General features: G+C 50.7%; 1 protein-coding gene across 1 annotated transcript in view; it reads right to left on the bottom strand.

The window, feature by feature from the left end:
- PEMT (phosphatidylethanolamine N-methyltransferase) overlaps positions 1 to 21,462 on the bottom strand; it is a 37,704-nt gene that overhangs the window by 3,223 nt on the left and 13,019 nt on the right. The window contains exons 2-4 of the mRNA XM_010003567.1: positions 14,168 to 14,283; positions 6,100 to 6,245; positions 2,708 to 2,819 (exon numbers count right to left, since the gene is read on the bottom strand). Of these exons, the coding sequence (XP_010001869.1) occupies positions 2,708 to 2,819; positions 6,100 to 6,245; positions 14,168 to 14,283 (374 nt within the window). The remainder of the gene's footprint in view (positions 1 to 2,707; positions 2,820 to 6,099; positions 6,246 to 14,167; positions 14,284 to 21,462) is intronic.

Genomic DNA, 21,462 nt, shown 5'->3' with positions numbered 1-21,462 from the left:
ACTTTTCACACTTTCCATTTTGCAGTAAGTTTTTTCCCTCATTAGGAAGCATCAGGCAACTTCTTCTCCCAACTCCCTGCTATTACATGCTTAGTCATGTCTCCTCCTTGATTCCTATCAGAGAGAACAAATTTGCATGATTGTTTGTTGACAGCAAGACCTCTAATTGCATCATTTGGCTGCAGCACCAGCTCTGATTTACACAGCCTGTTGCCTGTGAGTTAAAACACTTCCCTTGCAGAGCTACACAAAGCTGTCCCCAAACAACTAATGCTCCATTTGTCTTTCAGCTGCTTGAGGTGATGAGAAGCATTTGGGTGATTGCTCCTCTCCTCTTTCAAGCTCGACCTACTTCTTGGGCTCATGCTGTTGCATCGTTGGTGATGAGTCAGCCAGGAGGATTTTGTGGTCCTGGTAAGAATTTTTTAGGGTAGAAAGTCCGTCTGTCCCCAACCCTGGGCACAGCTCCCCATAACTGGGGATTGTCTGCAAGGGCAATGGTGGGGACTCACATCTTCCCCACCGGCCTCGGTGGTCTGGGGTGTTGGACACCAGCTTTCCCCTTTCCTCCCTGGAGCTCCTGATTTTGACTGGTGAAGGTTCCTTCTCCAGTGTATTAGGCAAGCAGGTTTTTGGCTGCAGAGCTGCCATTAGTCGAGCTGGGGAAAGCTGCACTGCCCTGCCAGGGAGAGCAGGGGGGCTGTGGCCCTGTGCGATGCTGTGCGGATGGGCTGGAGCCCGGAGGCAGGGGCTGGGGAGCTGCCAGGCCTGGCTCACGTCCTGTGGTGTGTGCCCTTAGAGATGAACATGAATCAGTCCTTCGGGCTCTGACGCCACGACATGGAGTGTGATACATCACCAAGGAAGGCTAAGTATGCTCCACGTTTTCAGTGTGACCAGAACCAGAGAGCAAACACATTCCTGTGGCATCCCTCCCACTGCCATGGAGCTGGGACCTTAGCTCTGGCCTCCGAGGGCAGACACATAACATCTTCCCAAAGCCCTGGGACCCCAAAAGAGACCTGGAACTCACAAAAAAACCCCTCAGCAACCTGAGCTGAGACCCCAGGGAAGAGAAACAGTCAAAAACAGAGCATAAAGAGTTGTGCAGAGCTTCCCCAGGGCAGGCAGGCGGTGTCCTGGTGCCACTTTGCACAGCTCCAGCAATTTGTTAACAGCAATTATTTGTCATGCCTCGCTGCCCTTTATGGTGGCAGCTTTTTAACGAGAAAAAGGAGGCAATCACAGTGTTGTCTCCAGCCGCTTCCAGCTGCTTTTACCCAGGATTGAGGTGGAGGACCAGGCAACGTGCACCTGGAGCAAGGTTAATGTCTCACGGTGACGAAGAAGGGATTTCTGAGACAGAAACAGCTCAGGAGGGTTCAGCTGGTTCTGCAAAAGTTCCAGGAAATAGTTTGATACTGATCTTAAACAAATAAAAAATTCCTTGTAATTCCTCCTGGTCAAATGCCTGTGCTGTGGTGGGGGTGGTAGTACCGGGCACCTCTGGCTGTGGTGCAGCAGGGGGGGCCTCATCCTGCCCCAGCTCTGCCCCATGGCTGTCAAGCTGCTGATCCTGGGGCTGGTTCTCCTGCCACAGGCCTGGCAGTGAGCTCACCCCAGCTGCTGTGCACCATTTCTTGGGGTCTGGACCTAATTTAATACTGTGGGCCTACCAGGAAGGCAGCCAGCTCTGATGGTACCAGGGGGATTTTGTGCAGAAGGAAGAGTAGCTAAGCTCAGTGGAGATAAGACAGAAACCATCAGCTTTACTTATCACCAAGGACCAGAAAGTGCTGCAGACATAGCTGAAAAAGTAACCAGAAAGTGGCAAAGCACTCAATTTTGTCCACCAAGTAGAAGAGAAATGGTCAGACACAGGAGTATCAGTGCAAAATGCTCAGGATAGAGGCCCAAAATGCTCTGCAGGCTCTTGGTGTAACACAGACAGGGTTGTTTTTTTCCTCCTGGGCAAATAAATAAAATGTGATATTAAATGAAAACCACTTAAAACTTGTTACAGAGAGTAGAGTACATTGCTCATTTGCTGCTAAATTACAGCCTATTCACTTGCTCCTAAGCAGGCTGTTAAGCTGTGTTGTATCACACAAGGAGTTTTGGAAGTGTTATCACACTGCAATGGGGGAAAGGGTGTCTTGCCTTGTTTTGCCTTTTCCAGAGGTAACTACAGGGTCACACTGATCCTGGGTACCAGTGCCCTGCTCCTGCCGAGTGACACCGCCATGAATTCGGCCCCGACTGTTGATTTTTCCATGTGCAGAGCCTGCCAAGGGCCTCATTCAGCTGCTGAGCATTTCTTGATGCTTCCCCTCCTCAGAACTTGGCCATTATTTATTTTTCTACAATTAATGCTGAAGATTTTGCATGCACAAAAACAGTCAGCATTCCCTGCTGTATTTTTTTTGTCTTTTTTTTGCTGACAGCCAAAGAATCAGAGATCGTATGAATCCCACACTGGTTTGGGTTGGAAGGGTCCTTAAAAGACCATCAAGTTCCAAGCCCCCTGCATGGGCAGGGACACCTTCCACCAGACCAGGTTGCTCCAAGCCCCATCCAACCTGCCCTTCAACACTTCCAGGGATGGGGCAGCCACAGCTTCCCTGGGCAACCTGTTCCATCACCAAGAGTTTCTTTGGCCCCTGGTGCAGCCCAGCACCTCACACTGGTGTAGTTGGCACATACTCACATGAGGGACCATCCCAGGTAGATGGCTGTGCTGCCCCAGTACATGGGATTATCCAGGACATTGAAGGGGAAGCTGGTCACTTTTGCTTCCATCAGGATGCCAAAATAATCACCTGCAGAGCAAAGAGAAGGTGTCTGGTTAGGCTCCATGAAGGTGGGAATTTGGCACATTCCAGGACATTCCTGACAGGGAGGCAAAGTGAAGGTAAACAAGGGGGTTTGCTGCTGATTTTCAGGCTGAGAAAACAGCAACAATTAGTTTGGCTGTTTACCCCGTGTCAACCAGCTTCCCCAGGCTCTTTGCTTGGGAGGAAGGTCTGTGCCCTGCAACGAGGCCATGGCAGCCACATCCCTCCCCAGGAGGGTAGCTCTCCAGGTCCCAACTGGCTTTTTCGATGGAAAACTGCCCATCTGGTGCCTCTTGACAAGGAAGCAAGAGCACAGGATCAAATCCATTTAATGGGGAAATAAGCTCAGTGCCCTGTAATGGTGTTTCTAGATGTTATCATCATGACTGCCACCATCAAATGCCCTCATTCAGTGTCACCCTTGACTCATCAGAGAATTTCTCAGAATTTCAGAAAATAGCACCTCTGCCTACAAAACACTCAATTATCAGCATCATGATGATAAGGGGTGATTGTCATCTGTAATGAGGAAAGCTTTCAGAGCTGTCAGCACCCAACCAGCTTCCTATCTACCTCCGAGTGATCCTTCCACCCTCTTGCAAGGAGCCTGGAAAAGAAATGACAAGCAAGGAGATGTCATGCAGCTTGTGAGTGGCATTTTGTGTGTGTGGGGAAGAGCTGAGATGTTGAGCTCTGATTTCTGCTGGTCTTAAATGTGAGACCACAAAGCCCAGCAAGGATTTTGCTCCGTGTCCATTGCACAAGACAGAACATCAATCAAGGAGGAGCAGTGACAGTCCATCAGCCTCAGGAGCTGCCACCTCCCTGGGTTGTGTTCCCAGCTCTGCTGCCAGCCTGTTCCCTGACCTTGGGCAAGTCTCCTCCATCCCTCCTGGTGCTATTGTGCACTGATCATAATATCAGTCTTTCCTATAGCACGGAGGGTGGTGAGGATTAATGTATGGTGAGAAAGTGCTCGGAAATCCAGATAAAAGGCATTACAGGAGTGCAAACTATTCAAGGTTATTATTATTACCTGAATCGTAGCGTAATTTCTTTGACCTCACATGGTGCAAAAACATTTATTTCTAAGGATAAACAGTGCCTGCCCAATTAGACAATGCTTTTGGGCTTTAACTACAGGCCACAAAGTGAGATAATTGCCTGGTATTCATACTATATGTTCTCAGAGTTACTTGGCAATACATCTCTGAGATTGTTCTGGTAGAAAGAACACATCACCCCCCACCACAGCCCATTTCTGTGATTTCTTATGTGTCAAAATGCTTCATTATACCCTGCCCACCCTTGCCTCTGGGCTGAACACTCTGCTCCCCAGTGGTGCTGGAGGTTTGCACAAAGCTCTGGCTCTGTGGGGCTGGCAGGGGCTTATCTGCCCCTGGCACTGGTGGGGCCGTGGGACCCTCTGGGCAGGCTCCTGGCAAGCAGGAGCACATGGCAGCTGGGGGATCAGGCAGCTCCACCAGGACACAAGCTTTTCCAACGTAAACCCTGCCCCCAAACCCACACAGTTAAAATAACATGACCAGCAGAAAGAACCTGTGATGTTTTTAAGTTCAGGCAGGTACAAAGTGATCTCAGTGATCTCAGAGGTCCTTTCCAACTATAACTATCCTGTGAAAAGGAAGGGATTGTGCATCAGTTTGCCCAGCATCAGCCTGGGCATCTCCTGTGCCTCCATCAAGCTCTCAGCTCAGGAATCTGCTACTTGACAGGACTTTGCCATTTCATTTGGGTCATTTTTTTGCTGGAGATCAGTGCAACCATCTTGCTGCACAGGACAAGGCTCTCTCAAGCTTCTCTTGAGGTCAGATGAGAAGCATCAAATTGGTCAGGTATGACTTGCTCTTAGTGAAGCTATGTTGGCTGTTACCAATCACCTCTTTATTTTCCATGTGCCTTAGCAGATCAGCACGTGGTCTTGGCATCTCCCACCCTGACTGAGCTCTGCCCCAGCACTCATCATGCCCCAGCTGCATCTCAAGCAAGGCTTGGAGCTGTGCAGCCTCTGCCCCATGCACTGGTGGCCAGGAAAGCCTCTGCCAGCAGAGAAGATGGAGCAGATGGAGCAGAGCCCCAATAAGGGCCACTAACATCTGCCTCTTCCCAGCCCTGGGGGATACAGGAGCCACTGGCCCATGCAGAGCGGAGGGGGATGGGGCCACTCTCAGTGCTTACGCTGAGTCTGACTCACTTGTTTGCTGTTGCCCAGTGGTTCAAGTCCAGTGGATCCTCCTGGATGGTGGGATGAATCAGGCTTTACGTAAACAACCCCAGACCTGGCTGAACTTCAGGAGCATTCAAGCAGCTCTTGCTAGCGAGGACTCCTCTCTCTGGCCATGTCTCTGTGGGCACAGCACCATCCCTGGGGGCTGCAGGTGATTCTGGAAGGTGCTGGTGCCCAGGAACTGGGGGGCAGGGTTGTGACAAGGGGCCAGGAGCAGGGCTGCACAGAGGAAGGCTGAGGGCACACGTTCAGGAGTGCTGAGTTCTATTTCTGGTGGCAGGATCTTGGCTAACTCAACACATTTCTTTGCAACTCCACTTGAAACCAGGAAGGCTTATTACCTCCCTCTCATCTTCCTGCCGACACTGCAGGAACTAATTGAATTTGGTTTGCAAAGCACTTTGAAAAGCACAGCCCAAATGCAGTGTCAGAGCAGGGCTGTGATTATTCCAGCCAGCAGGAGCTGCCCCTTTCCTTAGATATTTATTGTTCCTGTCTCTATTTTATTTTTATGAATTCCACACATACTGGCATGATTTTAAAGTCAACAAGGCTAATAGAATTACTCTCTAAATGTGAAAGCAGGCACAGTGGAAAATGCCTTCTGCCATAAGCAGCAGATAAAAGAATCTGTCAACAAACGTCAGGTTTATTGCAGAGGGAAAAGCAAATGAGATCTTGCCTTGGTGTGTGGGTGGTGGCTCAGAGCAAGGTGGCTGGACAGCTTGCACCCAGTGCTGACCTGCTCCTGGGATCTGCACCTGGGGTCCCTTTGCTGGAGCACATTTGGACTGTCAGGTATCAGCTGCTTTCCACAATTTCAGGCTTGACACTGAAGGTGATGGGACTCAAACCACTGCACCATCTCTGGGGGAGGTGTTAGCTTGGTTAGGTATCAAAGCCAAGAGCAAATCTAACAGCCCTGAAGGCAAGGATGAGGAAACTCTGCCCTAACAAAAGCCCCCTGCAATGATTAAATGTACTTTGTGGTTAAGCTGTTGAACTTTTATTGCTTACCTAGGAATGTCCCAATGAATCCCAGTGCTAAGAAGCTGGAGATTACAAACAAGGTCCCTACAGCCAAGATGGCCAAGCCCAAGTAATAGGCCCAGAGGCAGTCCAAGCCCCCCAACTTTGGCTGGCTCTTCATGGCTTCTGTGAAGCTGTTGGAGAAATAAGAGCTGTTAAAAGCAGTGACTCATTACCAACATCACCCACCCTCCTCCTGGGAGATGGGGAGCTTTGGGAGAGGAGCCCCTGAAGAGGACCCTTCACCAGGTCCCTTTTCCCACTTGGACCTACTCAACCTCCCACCAGGAGAAGCAAGGAGCCAAAGCCAGGACCTGACCCAGAGCAACTACTACTTGCCAACCCTTGCTCATCCCTGCAAATACCAGCTCCACTGAACTGCAATATCAAAAGCTTTGCCTTCCTTGTTTCATCATGACTGGGAGCTCTGGGGAGGATGCCCTTGGAAATGCTGGAGGCTGTGATGCCCCAGCACAGGACTTGAAGGGTTGGGAACAATTGGCTGGGTTATCTCATGCTGCCACCCCCACTCCCCTCCATCAAAATATTTTGCAGTGTTCATGTGTTAGCCACGTGCCCAGGAGTGATTCACAGCTGAAGCCTGACAGTCAGGGGGAGGACTGGAACAGCAAAAGGAAAATACTAGAGACAGGAATTTTCAAGTGCGAACACAGTTCCTCAGCTCCGGCCGTGTTCAGGCATTTCAGATCTGACCTTCCAAACACCACTTTGTGTTGGAATAATTGTGACCCCTCCCTTCAGCCCCCTGAACTTTGCCCGGAGCAGGGCTTGGCATGCTCAGCATCTCAAACAGCTCTGATACAAACTATGACTACAAAGGCAACAACACTGTGATTAAAAAATGCCCATTAATAAGAGTGAGATAACGCACCCGCAGAGCCCTGTACTGCTGCTCCACATGTTGCTGACACATGAGGTAGGAAACTTGGAGCCCTTTTTTAATGAGCACCCTGGAGGCTGGAATTCAAGTGGAATAACAGCTCTCCTGCACCTCTGGCCACGCTGCCTGCCGGGACCAGGCCAGGAGAGCTGCTCCTCAGATAGGAAAGTGCTTCTATGACGTTACCCACAAGGCTTGGGATAGTTTTTTTCCCTTATGTCCAGCTTCCCCCAGCCCTGCAAATCCATGGGTTTTCTCTGTAGCCCAAATGAAAGCTGCGAGAGACAATCCTGCCTGCCTGGCTGATTGATGGACAAGTTGCTGGAAATGCAACTTTTGAAGCCTCAAAGACAAGATGGCAAGTTATGTGCACCAAAGAAAGTCCATGATGAGATTTAAACCCTGTTGTTTAGGGATTTGGATTATATTTTTTGTTTTCCTTGGAGCTTTAGTAGGTTTTCTACTGTTGGGGAGATTTTAGGACCCCAGAGCAAGTAATTTAGTCTTCACTTTGGACTGAAGCAAGGAAACAAAAAACAGAATAAATGCAATTTCCTTGGGAGTGAACAAGAACACATCATCTTGGTGATTTACACTCTGCTGGAAATCACAGGGTAATTCCCTTTTCCAGGGAGCCAAGCACAGGCAGAGGAACCACAGCACGGCCCCAGGAGAGGTAACAGCATGTGTCCATGCTTAAAATCCTTGCTGATTGGAACACACAAATCTGGCTGTGAGGTGAAGCAGCAGCTGCACAACCCTTTGCACCACCTCCCTGGTATTTATTTTTAAAAGACCAAAGTGTCCCCTGTGAGGAAATCCAAATCCACACCCTTGCAACCAGCACTCCTTGGTTTGGGTGGGAATTGATTCCTTTGCCAGGATAGGCCTGTCTGCCTGAGCAACCCTGGCCTGGGGATGCTCTGGAGCTCTTCGCTCCTGCAGAGGAAGATGCTAATGCCTTTTCACAGCTCTGGGGGGGTCTGACTCCACATCTGGCCAGGACCTCTCCACAGGGCACTAGTACCAGGAAGGGATCTCACAGCAATCACAAAATGATGCTGATGATCCTTGGGGAGGCAGGTCTGGGAGAGCAGCACTGAGCTGGCACCTGCCTGAATCCCAGCCCCCAGAAAAGAGACAGGAGAGCAGAGAGGAACTGCTGGAACACAGTGTCCAGAGGCTGCTTCCCACTCCAGATGAACTGTATTCATGCTGTCTTACATCCTTGAGACACCTTATCCTAGTGACCTGACTTGGCCTCAGAGCAGGAAAAGAACAAAGGTGACTTCAAGAGCGTTAACTGGTTGAGTGAGAATCAACCTCCAAGTTTTGCAACCACCACGTGACGTGGTTTGTTTTGGCAAAGCTGCCTCCCCTGCTCTGAATGATCCCATCCCTCCTTTTCATGGTCAGATAGGCCTGCATTAGTTACCCTCATCAGCATGTCTTGCTTGGTCCCCTGCTGTTTGGCTTACAGCTATAGAAAGAGGTGTTTTCACAGAGATAATGCACTGCCTTTCCCTCTAGTGATGTTTTATATCTTCCTAAACACACTCTCTATTTGCATAAAACATGATGCGCGCAGGAGTTTTCAGAATTGGTAAATAAACCTTTTAAGCATTTATGATGCTGGGCCATGACAAGTAGCACAGAGTTGTCAATTATTCCGGCACCCGTGACTGCTCCTCAGAGGCAGGAGAGCCTCCTCCTCCCTGGTAGAGGGAGGACAAGGTGCCGGCCATCTCCCTCACTAAGGGAACTCATCATGCAGCCGATCTGTCATGAAACCAGTCCCTTTCTCCATGTGCCTCTGAATCACGTTGGTTACAGCATTTATTTCTGGCTGCACGACAAGGCAGCGGCCCAGCCTGGCACCCCAGAGGACACCAATTACAGCCACGCTTTGTCCCAGTACCTGGAACTGCTTGATGCGCCGAGCGGAGCGATTGCCATGGTGAGGAGCATCCCTCGTACCGGAGACGGGAGGGGTGGGTGGGCTGCGACCTACTTTAATCCCATACCTGGCTGCCAGTTGCAGGGATGTCGGCATTGGGGGGTGCCCCCAGCTTTGGCAAATGGAAAGTGGGAAAATGGGGCCTACCCAGAGATCTCCCCACGTGTGCCAGTGTGAAGCGTGACACTAGAGGCACCCACTTGCCACCCCAGCAGGGAATAAACCCTAATCCATCAGATCTGTTTTGGCCAAACAGGCAAATCTGGCCAATTCTTGGCAGGGTAGGAGCAGCTGTGGTGGGACTGTGGGGCTGCCACAGGGCTCTGCACAGGGAGGTCATGGCAGCAGGGGCTGTTCTGCTTCACCCTCCCCAAAGCAGAGACAGGAGTGCTCAGAGACTCAGCTGCTGCCACTGCTTTTTGGGAATCATGGAACAGTTTGGGATGGAAATGACCTTTAAAGATCATCCAGTCCAACCTCCCTGCCATAAGCAGGGACATCTTCAACAAGATCTAGTTGCTCAAAGCCCCATCCAACAGGACCTTGAATGTCTTCAGTGATGGGGCATCTCCAGCTTCCCTAGGAAACCTTGGCCAGTGTTTCACCACCCTCATAATAAAAAATTGCTCCATTATATCTAGTCTGAATCTACCTTCTTTCAGTTTACCACAAATAAACCACATGAATAAACCTGGAACTGGAAAAACACTCCAAGTGGTAGCAAAGCATGGGGACAGAGATGTCATTCCATGGGCTGTGGGGAGAAACTGGGAGTGAGGAAAATCTGCCACTGGTCCTCTTGCTGGGACACCAAAGGGACATGGGGCCAGGTTTGTACTAACAGGCACTGATGCATTCAGCTGGAGAATTGTGATTGCAGCACCAGAGAACTTACCCGACCCACAGCCCAAACCAAAACATATCCCCAAAGGCTGCATGAAGCAAACTTGGAAATACTGCACTAAGGGAGAAGCTGGCATTTTTAGGTCTCTGGGCCTCTCTCCGTGGCCCATACTGAGCATATTTTGTAACCCCTTTCCCACAGAGAAGGGCAAAGACCTCGTCCAGCAAACTGGGTCACTGCTGGGAACAGCCCAGCAGTGCTTCCTTCACCTGATCCCAAATATTAGCCTGGAAACTGGGGCTGGCAAACGCAATTGGGGCAGAATTGGGCCAAGGGCTGGCAGGCAGCGAGGACCAGTGGTGGTGCAGGCAGCTGGGGCTGGGGAGGCCGCAGCCACTGCTGCAAGGGCCTGCAGTCACCACGCAGGACATTGGGGTGCAGGCAGCTGGGGCTGGGGAGGCAGCAGCCACTGCTGCAAGGTCCTGCAGTCACCATGCAGGACATTGGTCCATCTCCCACGCCTGAGGTTTTGTTCCTCTGCAGCAAAAGGAGGCAAAGGGGCTAAAACCATCTGGTGGTGCCCAGCAGCACACACTGCAACAAAAGATCTTGTTCATTTGACAAAAGCAACCCCAACGACACTAAAATCATCCTACAGACACCACCAGCAATTGTCAGCCCAGTTGGTTCATCATCTTCACAGCTTCTTTTGCCAATAATGACTCTGCTTTTCTGCCAGCATCAGTGTGTGTTATTTAGGTCAGTTGGGGGCTGTGGCAGCTTCTCCCCACCCTTGCCTTGCATCTCAGCTGCCTGGTTTCCTCACCCAGATGCTCGGCAGCCGTGCCAGCAGGGACATGAGGTGCTGGGGCTGCCTGGGGCTTTTCCCAGACAGCTCTCAGGGATTGCTGGCAGTGTGGCTCAGAGGGGCCAGCAGCTCTTTCAGGCCACATTCAATTCCCAGCATCAAACTTGGTAATTTCTGCACAAAAGGCCACGTGGCCCTCAGATCGATACCGTTTACACCACGCTTGTTCATGGTACCAGCTCACAAAAATAAATGTCATTGAGCGTAAAGGTAAGAGGAGCTACCAGGCAATGATGAACAACCTCTTCCCTGTGCAAAATCCTGTCCCAGGGTGGATTTTCTTGGAAGCATCAGCTCCAAGAGAGAAGTCCATCCATGCAGGAGGCAATACTCAGTGGGTGCCATCAGTGAAGGACTTCACATCAACTGAGCACGTTGCTAAAGGCACTGCCCTCGCTCAGCATCTCCAGGGGTCACTCCTATCAGAGGCACCACAACCCCAGGTACCCCAAGACCCTCACACTGGACTAGGTGACATTTAAAGCTCCCTTCCAACCCAAATCATCCTATGATTCTGTGATCTGCAAACCCTCCCACTCAGGGTGTGCATGCAGGTGGTGCCTTTACCACTCATGCAAACAACCCATGACCCTTAAGGTGGGAAGTTCCTAAACTCCCTGTGTACAAAACCACCTGCACATGCCTGCCCTGAGATGGGGAGCTGCCAGGGGGTGCAGAAGGGAGAGCTGGAGGCCTTGGAGGCAGCACCAGCAGCTCACTGTAGAGGTGATGAAGGAAATGATCTCAACAACATGGTAAGGCAGGACAGAGTGACGCTGGACAGAAGTCTGGAGGACAGCAAAGGTTGTCCTGTCCCATGTCACACAGATAACAGTCATAAACCACTAGGATAACGCACAAGAATAAAATGGTTCAAAAGTTCAGAAATTGTTTTTGCAGATAAGAACCTCAGTGATGGAAGTTCCCAACTTCTTGCAGAAAGAACACAGCTGTGATGAAAATAATCATTGCACCAAAGCAATTATGGATGCGTGCCTTGTGCAGTTGACTAAGCAGGTTCCCCCTGGTCACAGGTCACTCTGGATTGCTGCTCAGAAGCCAGCTAAGGCTGATAATGAAGGTCAGAGCCGGGAAGCACCTAATTGCTTAACTGAGCACAAGACATTCCTCTTCTCACGCCCTAGGTATCCCTTCAGAGCAAAGCCTGGATGAGGGAATCACGGTGCTGAGCCGGGGACAGGACCACGGCAGAGCCCTGCGTGGGATGGGAAGTGCAGCAGCTCCCACCTGCCTTCAGCTACAAGCCCAAGCCAACCCGCTCCTAAAATTGGTCTCCTCTGCCCTCCCCTCCTCCGCCCCCAGCTGGGAGCCTTTCAAAAATCCAGTTGCAAAAAGGTTTTTAAAAACAAAAGAGACATCCCGTGGGCTCCTCCATCGCTCCCCCCGCCCACAGCAAAAGTCCCCAAAGAACACAGAGAGGAGTTCTAAAGGCTGGATTACAGCACCGGGGGTGGAGGGACCCCCGAGGCTGCCTTTTCTCTCGCTATCAGCAGCCAACACGCTTCAAGAAGCAGCCCCAAAGAGGCACCGCTCCGGCTCTGCCGGCTCCATCGCCCCCACGGGGCGGGCAGCGGGAAACCGGCGATCACCGGGCACCAGTGACTCAAAATAAAATAAAGAGAAAAGAAAAATAGAAAGAGAGGGCGAGACACATCCTTCCTAGCATCACTGCGATGACGGTGCCAGTGCTGTATGACTCGTGAACCCCTCCCTGGCCGGCAGAACCCTGGGTCTGACCTGGCTGGTATCTCTACGCAAGGGACAGGATGAGTCCTTTGCAAAGATCATTAAGAAGCCCCAGGTAGCCCTGGAGGGCTCACTGAGCTGGGAATGGAGGCAGTTGCTCCAGCAGTTGCTACTCTGATGACCACCCTGAAGCCATCCCATCACTCCCACAGGGGCTTGCCTTGCCTGAACAGGCTCCAAAGCCTGCTAGTCATCACTCTCAGGCCAGCTTCAGTGCCAAGGAGAGGCAAGGGAAGAACCCAACCATGTTGAAACAGCTGGGCAAAATGAACTTCATATTGCAGTCACCTGGAATGGCCTTGGCCCCTCAGGGTGGGCTGGTATTTCACCTATGTTCTGCTAGAGGTGAGCTGCTCCATCTTCTAGAGCCTCTCCTCCAAACCCAAGGTCCAATGGGGCTTTTCCAGCCTTCCAGCTTGACCTTTCTGTTTCCCTTCAAGGCACAACTGCTGCACAGGCAGAGCCACCCCCAATGAGCCCCACAGCACTCACAAACTCATGACATAGAGCAGAACCAGCACAACCAGCCATGTCAGCCCTGGTAGGACACTGAGGGGTCTGCAGGGGGAAAGTGTGAGGTACAGCTGGGACAGATGAGGACTCCTTGGCTCTCCCAGCAGTTCCCTATCAGTGCCTTGCTGTGACCTAGCAAGCCTCGCTGACCCAGGAGCCAGCAGGACCACTGGGAACAGAGACTGTCCTTCCCATCAGCTATGTTTTTAATTAAAGGCAGGCAGAAGGCTTTGCATTGCTTCCCAGACAAGTATGTCACTCGTGCAAGAGCCTGCTGAGACATTCCCCAGTGAAATGCAGGGCTGCTGTGTCACCGAGACATCAGCTGAACATGCTCATGCTCTCTACACTGCCTACATTTAATTCTGGTCCCATTCATTTCAAGTTTCTTACAATTTCTCCAACAGGCAGTAGCTGGCACAAACACAGAAGGGCTAGGGCAGGTCTTGGTGTCACTTCCAGGAGGACAAAGCTCTTAAATACATGTGCAAATTCCAACCTGAGATCTCTGCAGCCTGGGAAATTACCCAAAGTACTAAACAACCCATTAGCTCTGACCCTGGCATAATTGAATCTGGGAATTCAGTAAGAGTCTGTCTCTCCTAACAGCAGTTGAAGATAAAGCCTCCCAGATCACAGATAAATTGCTGGCATTGAGGAAAACTTCTGCAGTAAACCTCTCTGCTGCCCTCAGAATGTCAAAGGACCTATTCCTGTGGTGTATCAGTCAAACAATACCATTAAGTAGCACAGGTGGTATTTAAAGAGATTGCAGATAAGAGTTTGAAGAGACTGCCTGCTAAGTGCACAGATAATCCTGCTCTTCCACACAGGAAACAGCAGCTTCTTAAAAACAGGTTTAATTTTGTTTATGATTTTTAAGAGAAAATTAAAAAACTCTTCTGTTACACATGATCTATTCTGTGCAAACAGGGCTGCCCTCCCCCAGCCTGCAGGGGAAACCACCCCCCAAGGGCAGAGCAAGGAAACCTGGCACACTCATCTTGAGACTGATGATTTTGGCCACACTGCTGCACCCCTGGTCCTTATTACAAGTCCAGGAATAAACCTGCTGCTGGCTGAAGGCATCCAGCCATGTCAAAGCAATTCACTGGGGCTGGATCCAGTACTGCAGGGTAAACATCTCTCACCCCCCCACACCCTGCAGGAGCATTTCTGTGCACAGCAGTAGGGTCAGGTCCTTACCAGTGGCTCCTCACACCGTTGAGCACCAGGATAACAGTGCCCAGGCAGTAGCAGGCAGCACGGGGAGAGCCGAAGGCTCTGCTGAGCGCTCGCGTTCTGTGCTCCCATCTGGCTACCTGAAGAGACAACAGAAAACAAAGCAGGTAGTTGGGCTGGGCCAGAGTGTGTTGGTGCTGCCCCAGTGTCCTGGTTTAAGATAGGATGAAGCCAATTTTTCTTTTACTGTTTTTTTTTTCATTGGTTTGTTCTCCTTTAGAAAAGTCTCTTTAAACTAGCAGAAAGCTTCCCAGCTAGTGGACTGATGAGTCAGCCCCTTGGTCCCATGTGGGGACACACACAGTCTGTGTGGCTTTGTGTGAGGAGCAAGCAAAGGCCACTGCTAGGATATGGCCTAAACCAAGCCTGGGGATGAAAATTCCTTCCCCAGCCCAGCCAGCAGCACTGAGGCACTTGCTCATGGGAAAAAATAACTCACACATTCGTTTTGGGGAGTATGTGGCTTAGACATCTGTCCAACAAGGCTTAGAGCATTGCTAAGGCTGTCCCCAGGCCACCAAAGCCAACAAATCCCTGCACGTGGAGTCCAGTACTGCTCTTCTGAAGGGAAAACAGATCTTTGAGTACGGGATAGACCACAGAGACACCCAACTCTCAGTAAAAGAAAGGTAGAGACAAACTTATCAGGGTCTATAGTGATAGGACAAGGGGTGATGGCTTTAAACTAAAAGAAGGAGATTTATATTAGACATAAGGAAGAAATTTTTTACAGTGAGGCTGCTGAAACACTAGCCCAGGTTTCCCAGAGAGATGGTAGATGCTCTATCCCTGGAAACATTCAAGGTGCAGTTGAGGCTTGAGCAACCTCGTCTAGTTGAAGATGTCCCTGCTCATTGCTAGGAGGTTGGATTAGATAACCTTTAAAGTTCTCTTCCAACCCAAACCATTCTATGATTCTGTAATTTTCTAGGCTCCACCATCTCCCACATTCAACTGTAGGGGATCATAACTAGCAGGACAAACCCTCCTCATGTTACTACCAGAAAAGTCTGCAAATGCTCCTCTAGGCTCTCAGTCTCGCTCCCCTTCTCCCTCTCCCCCCCACCCCCCCCATGTAAGACTTGACCTAGAGAGCTGCTTCTACTTATATAGGCTGAACCAGCTGGCCTGTATTACCACTCAGCAGCTGCAGCCATTAAGGGCTCATCTGCACTCCACACCCATTCCTGCACAGCTATCTCAAGGCCATCCCCTCCGAACCCCCATGCAGGATGCATCTCCAGGCAGGCATCAGCATTCTCTGCAGCACACCTTTCTCTGGCTGCAAACTGAAGCTCCATGTTCTGCAGCAGCTGATGGGCCCCTGCCAAAAAGACCTCACAGCTCAGGAGATGCCCTCTCATCCTGGGTGGCTGCTGCATGTGGGTGGCTGGAGCTGCTCCCAAAATCTGCAGGACTGCATCCACCTCAGTCCCCAAATCCAGGACTCCCACTCCCAAGCTGATGAAAATACTTAGAGCTACTGTTTCCTACCTTCCTAGTATCCCTCAGAAAGCTGTCACTGTATTTATTGCCTCTTTTAGGCTCCATGTTCAGGTGCTAAGCCTGGAGTTTAGATCAGTCCCTAAATTTAAGCCATGCAGAGCACGCCTGGGCAATGAAGCAGAAGGTGGGAGTCAGCAGAACATCTCGCCACCAATTTGCTTCTCAGACATGGCTGGCACTTAATTAGCTTCAAGTGCACTTCACCCCCTTGTGTGGAGCCTGGGCAGCTTTTGGGAGGCACCTGCAGCTCAGCTCTTCATTTACTCTGAATCCATTTGGTCATTTATTGCTTTGATTTGAGCAGAAAAAGGCAGCTTTGCAGGTCCTGCTCTCTTCCCAGGCTGCTGCAGGAGCACAAAGCTCTGCTGGTGAAGGGGGACTCTTGGCTTCGGGAGGGGAGAACGATGAAAACCTCTGATAAGCAGGGCACTGATTTCACATGCTGAGAGCTGATTCAATTAGTTATGCAATGATTGCTCTGAAATTACAAATCCACTCATGACAGAAAGAGCCGCTTTACTGCCTTTTTTCTGGCTGGTATAAATAGTTTGTATTCTAAATTGAATTTAAAACACCCTGCGTCATGCTGCTGCTAAATGGGAGCTGCTGGTTGAGTGCTGCAAGGGAAAGAAATATAGGATGAGTTACCACCTTTGGGAAGCAAAAAGAAGTGACCCTAGAGGTGACTGAGTCACAGATGGAAAAATGCAGCCACGTGCCTGTTATCTGTACCAATTTCCTAATTCCCTGGAAATTATTCTGGTGGTGTTTGCAGGGATGGCAGCTCCTGGCTTGCTTGGGGACTTCTGTAAAGCATCTCAGCTGGTGCAGGGGTGAAGCTGAAAGAGAACGCAGCACCACTGGGATCATAGGGGAGAGCCCTTGTGCCACATGGAGCCATCGAGGTGGCCTCATCATTACATTCACCTTTAGAAAAAGGCCCATCTGGAAAGCAAGGGAGAGCAGTGGGGCCAGGGGATGCATTTTTAAGCCCTTTGGGGCAGGAGTTGGCTCGGCTGCGTTTGGGATGGTTCCCAGCACAGCCCAGCTCTCACTGCTGATGCAGCCCTGCCTGGGACTGAAACGCCAACTTCTCTTTAGCTGTCACAGCCTCTAGATGGGACCCTGGGCTCTTCTCCAAGCCTGTGGGAGTCATCCCAAGCCTGCATGGGGCTGGAAGCAGCAGCACCCACCAAGCCCCACAGCGATATTTCTGCAACAATTAATTTGTTCCGGTTCTGGTTCTATTCCTTGAACAACTAATTAATTCTGTCTCGTCTCTAATTTTCTAATTTTACTCGTTTCTAGCTAATATTAGCTCTTGTTCGACCCATGGCTACGCAGCTGGCTTAATGTTTTTACACAGTCATGAACCAACGTGTTACTATTTATTGCATGATGGATGCAAAATGTTCTCAGCATCCTCCATGGCCATGTGCAGGGACATGGCAGGGCTGAGACCAGCAGCTTCCTGAGCAGGACTGGCTATTCCCAGTATGCCATTTGCTCTTCCAGCCAAAGCCAGCACCGTGCTGCCCACGGGCAAGCAGAGCATGGGGTGGAAAACCCCAGGCCATGGCTGTGTCTCCTGGTGAGGGAGGGGAAAGGAGCATTTTTATTTTTCTTCTCACCTTCCGAGTTTGGAAATGGAGTTAATACAAAGTTTCCTGACTCACCCAAGGGTCAAAGCAATAGAAAAATTCAAGACTCCTTTTCCAAAGTTCCCAGCCCTACCACTTCTGGATACTCAGTGAGGGCTGTAAGTAGTGGTGTTTTTTTTTAATGTTTCCCCCAGTGCTCATTACTGAAATAAATCAAGGGGTGGATGTGGCTGGTGAGAGCTCTGGAGTCCCACATTCTGCCTTTGGCAGCCATTCCAGTGCTTGTGGAGGGCAGGCACAGCCAGCTGATGTTCCGAGGAATTGCCTCCCCCTCAATATAAATTTGGGGCTGATTTCTACATAACCAAAACCAAGTCATCTCCCCAACCGCTCAGGAAAATGTGTAAACAAAAATTAAAGCCCCATCACCCTTCCCCAGTGGCTGCCCTGATGCAAACTGGAAATGCTCTGAGTTTCCTTTTTTTTGGGGGGGGCAGGCAAATCTTTCCCAACCACCTCGAGAAGGGCCACAAATAACCATTCAAAAAGCAATTTCATCTCACAAACCTGTCTCCACAGCTGATCAACAGGAAATGCTCTTTCCAGCTCTGTGTGTACAGCAGACCACTGCCTCTCATTAATATTTAGTATTTGTTTCAAGGAAATTGATTGTTTGTGGCTGCCATCCAGGGAAGCTGGGTTTTGAACAGGCTACATTTTAATTTGCTCAACCCCAGCTCTGAAATAGAGACTCTGTGTGGATTTGCATGACCCCAGTTCTATATCTGGCTGGCCCCAGAGATAAGGAATGAAAGCAGATAGCCCAAAGGCTCGGGGCTCAGGGATGTCTTGCATCTTGATGCTAATCAGCTGGTCTATGTCCTCATGTTGCCCCATCTCTGTAGTATCCCAAGAAGACAGTATTTGCCAGCTAGAAGGATTTTGCCCCATTGTCTAGGAAGCAGCTCACGGAGGGACCCAAGAGTCAGAAATTCCATGAGAAGCCCAGAGGAAGAACAATCAACTCCTGGGGCATGTCTGCACCCCACTCCCAAGAAGATGCAGGTGCTCAGGGTGAGCCCTGGATGCATGGTTGATTCAGCCCTAACTAAAAAAAAACCCTTCAGACAAAACTGACCTAAGCAAATTTTTAAACTTTCTCCTTCAGTGTGTCCACTCCCAGACCAGCCATGGGGGTGCTGGGGCAGGAGAAACCCCAACTCTGGACTTCAGTGGCTCCATGTGAGCATCTCCCCTTGCAGGAGAAATGTCCTGGCTAGCTTGGAACCCGATGAAAAGGCAGGAAACCTGACTACCTGTATTTCACCTATGGAGATCAGAGGCACCGACCTATTCCCCTGTTATGAAAAATCTGTTACCTTTCTGATTCCCTGGAATCCCTCCTTAAAGCGTAACAACATTCTCTGCTGTCACTGCTTGGATGCTGCAAAACAACCCTGCTTGCAGCTACTACATTTCTCTAAAAGACAAGGAGCAGCACCCAAACTCTGGCTGTGGTGCTCCCAGGGGGGAGCAGAGCCAAGGCAGAGCAGGCACAGCAGAGCTGACCTTTGCTGGCTGCCAGAGGAGCCAGCCTTTCCAGCTGTCCTGAGAAACTGTTGAGGGAATAAGTGTGGCCTGACCTTATCCCTCCTCACAAACCACCATCAAGCCTCTCTGCAGTTGGCAGTTTATTGCCTACGTGCTGGTGGGGCAGTCAGTGCCCATGGTGCTGGTTGAACACCAGGGCCAGGGTGGAAGCTCCAGCCTGGGCTCCTGCGGCTGCTCAAGGCAAACACCCAAGTGCTTGTGCTACTTCCAGGTGAGAAACTCTTTGCTGTTCCAGAAGACTGCAAACCTCAGGAGAGAGTGGAACAGGATACTAAGGAGGGCTGGTCATGGGGACAGCGTGTGGCACAGAAGCAAACCCAGCAGCCCATGTGCAGCCTCACTCAAAACACCAGCCTGGCACCAGGCACCAGCACAAGTTTTCCAAAGGCATGTGCAGGATACACCCCGGGGACCAGCGTGCCACCAGCAGCAAGAACATGATTAGCAAGAGCTCTGGGCAGCAAAAGCAGAAGAAAAAGAACAGAACAAACCACGGTTTAATTTGTACAAGCTGGTAATTATAGTTGCTATCTGTCTGAAATCTCTATTGAGTTTATTTAAATATGTTCTCTGTGAAGGCCATTCAGACAGGAATTATCAAGGTGTTGCAGCAGAGGAGATAATGCCATGCAGTTTTCAACAGATCAAGGGCTGATTAGGAGGAATTAATTAGCTGCTTAAACAGCCCTTGACTTGCTGCAGCAATTAGCCGTCCCCTCCCCGCAGTCACGTTCCCTGTGCAGCAGCAGCAGTGATACCAAGTGCCCATCAGCAGAATTGCCCTCATCTTGCTGCCCAGGCTGGCCCTGGGAAGGTGCCCTAACCCTAGGGGGTTTGGCCCTGGGCTGGGGCTCGGCAGTGGCAGTGGGGCTGTGGTGACACCCTCACACCCACTGTTTTACCTGTCACCTTCCCATCGCCGGTCAGTACCTGTGCATCCAGCTGTGACTCCCAACGTGGGGCAGACAAGGGACGTCTTCCCTCTTACAGCCTCTAGCCAGCCAGTCTTTTGTGCATCCCCCATCTCTTACATGTTAGAAGCCACCAGTTCTCAGCTGTGTTACCTCACTGGGGCTGGCTGATCGTGCAGCCTGAATCCCACGTGCCATCACTTGCCATGCCCTTGGTGGGGTGGGAGCATCTCTGCCCATCCCACCTTCCCCAAGCCCTCATCCCACCCAGCCCTGCCTGCTGCACCCCCTCCATCCCACCAGACACCTTCCAGAGGCAGGAGGAGAAGCCGACTCTTGGGGCAAACACGAAAACACCTTCTGTCCCTCCTGCCAGCACAGCTCCCAGGGGAGCTGGTCACAGGACTCCAGCTCCTGCCAGCATCCCAAAAAACTCCACTTTGTTTAATTGCTTCTTGCCTGCACTGGAGAAAACCGTGGTGGCTCTGGACTACCTGATCGAGAGACCAAGTTATTCCTCTGAAGGTTTCTTAGCTCACAGGCACTCAATTACCAGGAGCCATGAGACAGTAATGGAGCCTGAAAGCTTTTTAGCAAATTATTAAAGCCCTGTGAAGTTCCCCCACTAAGCACTGGAGCAGCAGCTTCCAGTTCATGCAATTAAAGCACTGAAGTGATATTGGAAGAGACAGGCACCCTCTTAACAGCTTCCTGTGAGCGGCAAGGCAATGCAGGCCAGAGACTTTGCCCACACAGCTTGTAAAGGTCTTTTTTATGTTAATGTAGCAATAAAAGATGCACCCAAAGAGGGATGGCTGATGAGCAATGGGTGCTGGGGACAGTGGGTGACAACCTGTGCCCATGCATGTGGAGCTGGGAGCAGGGCAGGGACTCCCATGGGAGCCTGGAGGTCTCAGGCACCTCAACCTGATGGGCAGAGAGAGCTCTGACGTGTGTCGCGAGAGACGGGGATGGGCTGCCTCAGCCATGAAAGTTATCCCCTAGAGGCTACACCCATTAGTTTTTTGCCCTTTCCCTCTTCCCCACCGGGATGATGGCAGGAACAGCTGCCTGTGAGCCACATCTGAGGGAGATGGCTTAACTCATCTGTGTCTGCCAAGGGCTTTCAGTTTGGAAAGGAAGGCATCAATTCGACTCAAAGCAGACTTTTCCATTGCCTTTCACGGGCTCTGGATGGGGGGGTGTTGTTTATTCCAGCCAAAAGAAACAGCAGCAGGGTTGGGGAGAGACAAGGGGGTGTGTAGACTGGCTAGGCAACGATGCTGTGATGTGGAACATCCAGCTGGAACAGTGGGCTCTGTGCCTGGCGACAAGGACTCACAGAGGGAATGAACACGTGTTTACAGGATCTTGCAGTGAATCCAGAGGCCTGGAAAGCACAAAAGGCTGCAAAAAAAATGAAAACATCCAAGGGGTTGAAGAAGAGAGCCATGCACAAGTGGAAAGCAAGACAGGCTCCACTCCAAAACCAAAGGGCTGGTTGTGGAGCTGCAGTGGGACGAGCCGGCATGACAAGCTCACACTGCCCATAATGGCCATTGTCCAAACGAGAGAGGTAATTGGTTCATCCTCTTACACAAGCTGGAGTGCCTCTTCTAGTGACTCTTTC

The sequence above is a fragment of the Chaetura pelagica genome, unplaced genomic scaffold (genome assembly GCF_000747805.2).
Source record: "Chaetura pelagica isolate M959 unplaced genomic scaffold, ChaPel_1.0 scaffold408, whole genome shotgun sequence".
NCBI lineage: Eukaryota > Metazoa > Chordata > Aves > Apodiformes > Apodidae > Chaetura > Chaetura pelagica.
Note: the sequence above shows the minus strand (reverse complement) of the source record. Positions and strands in the feature narration are given on the sequence as shown.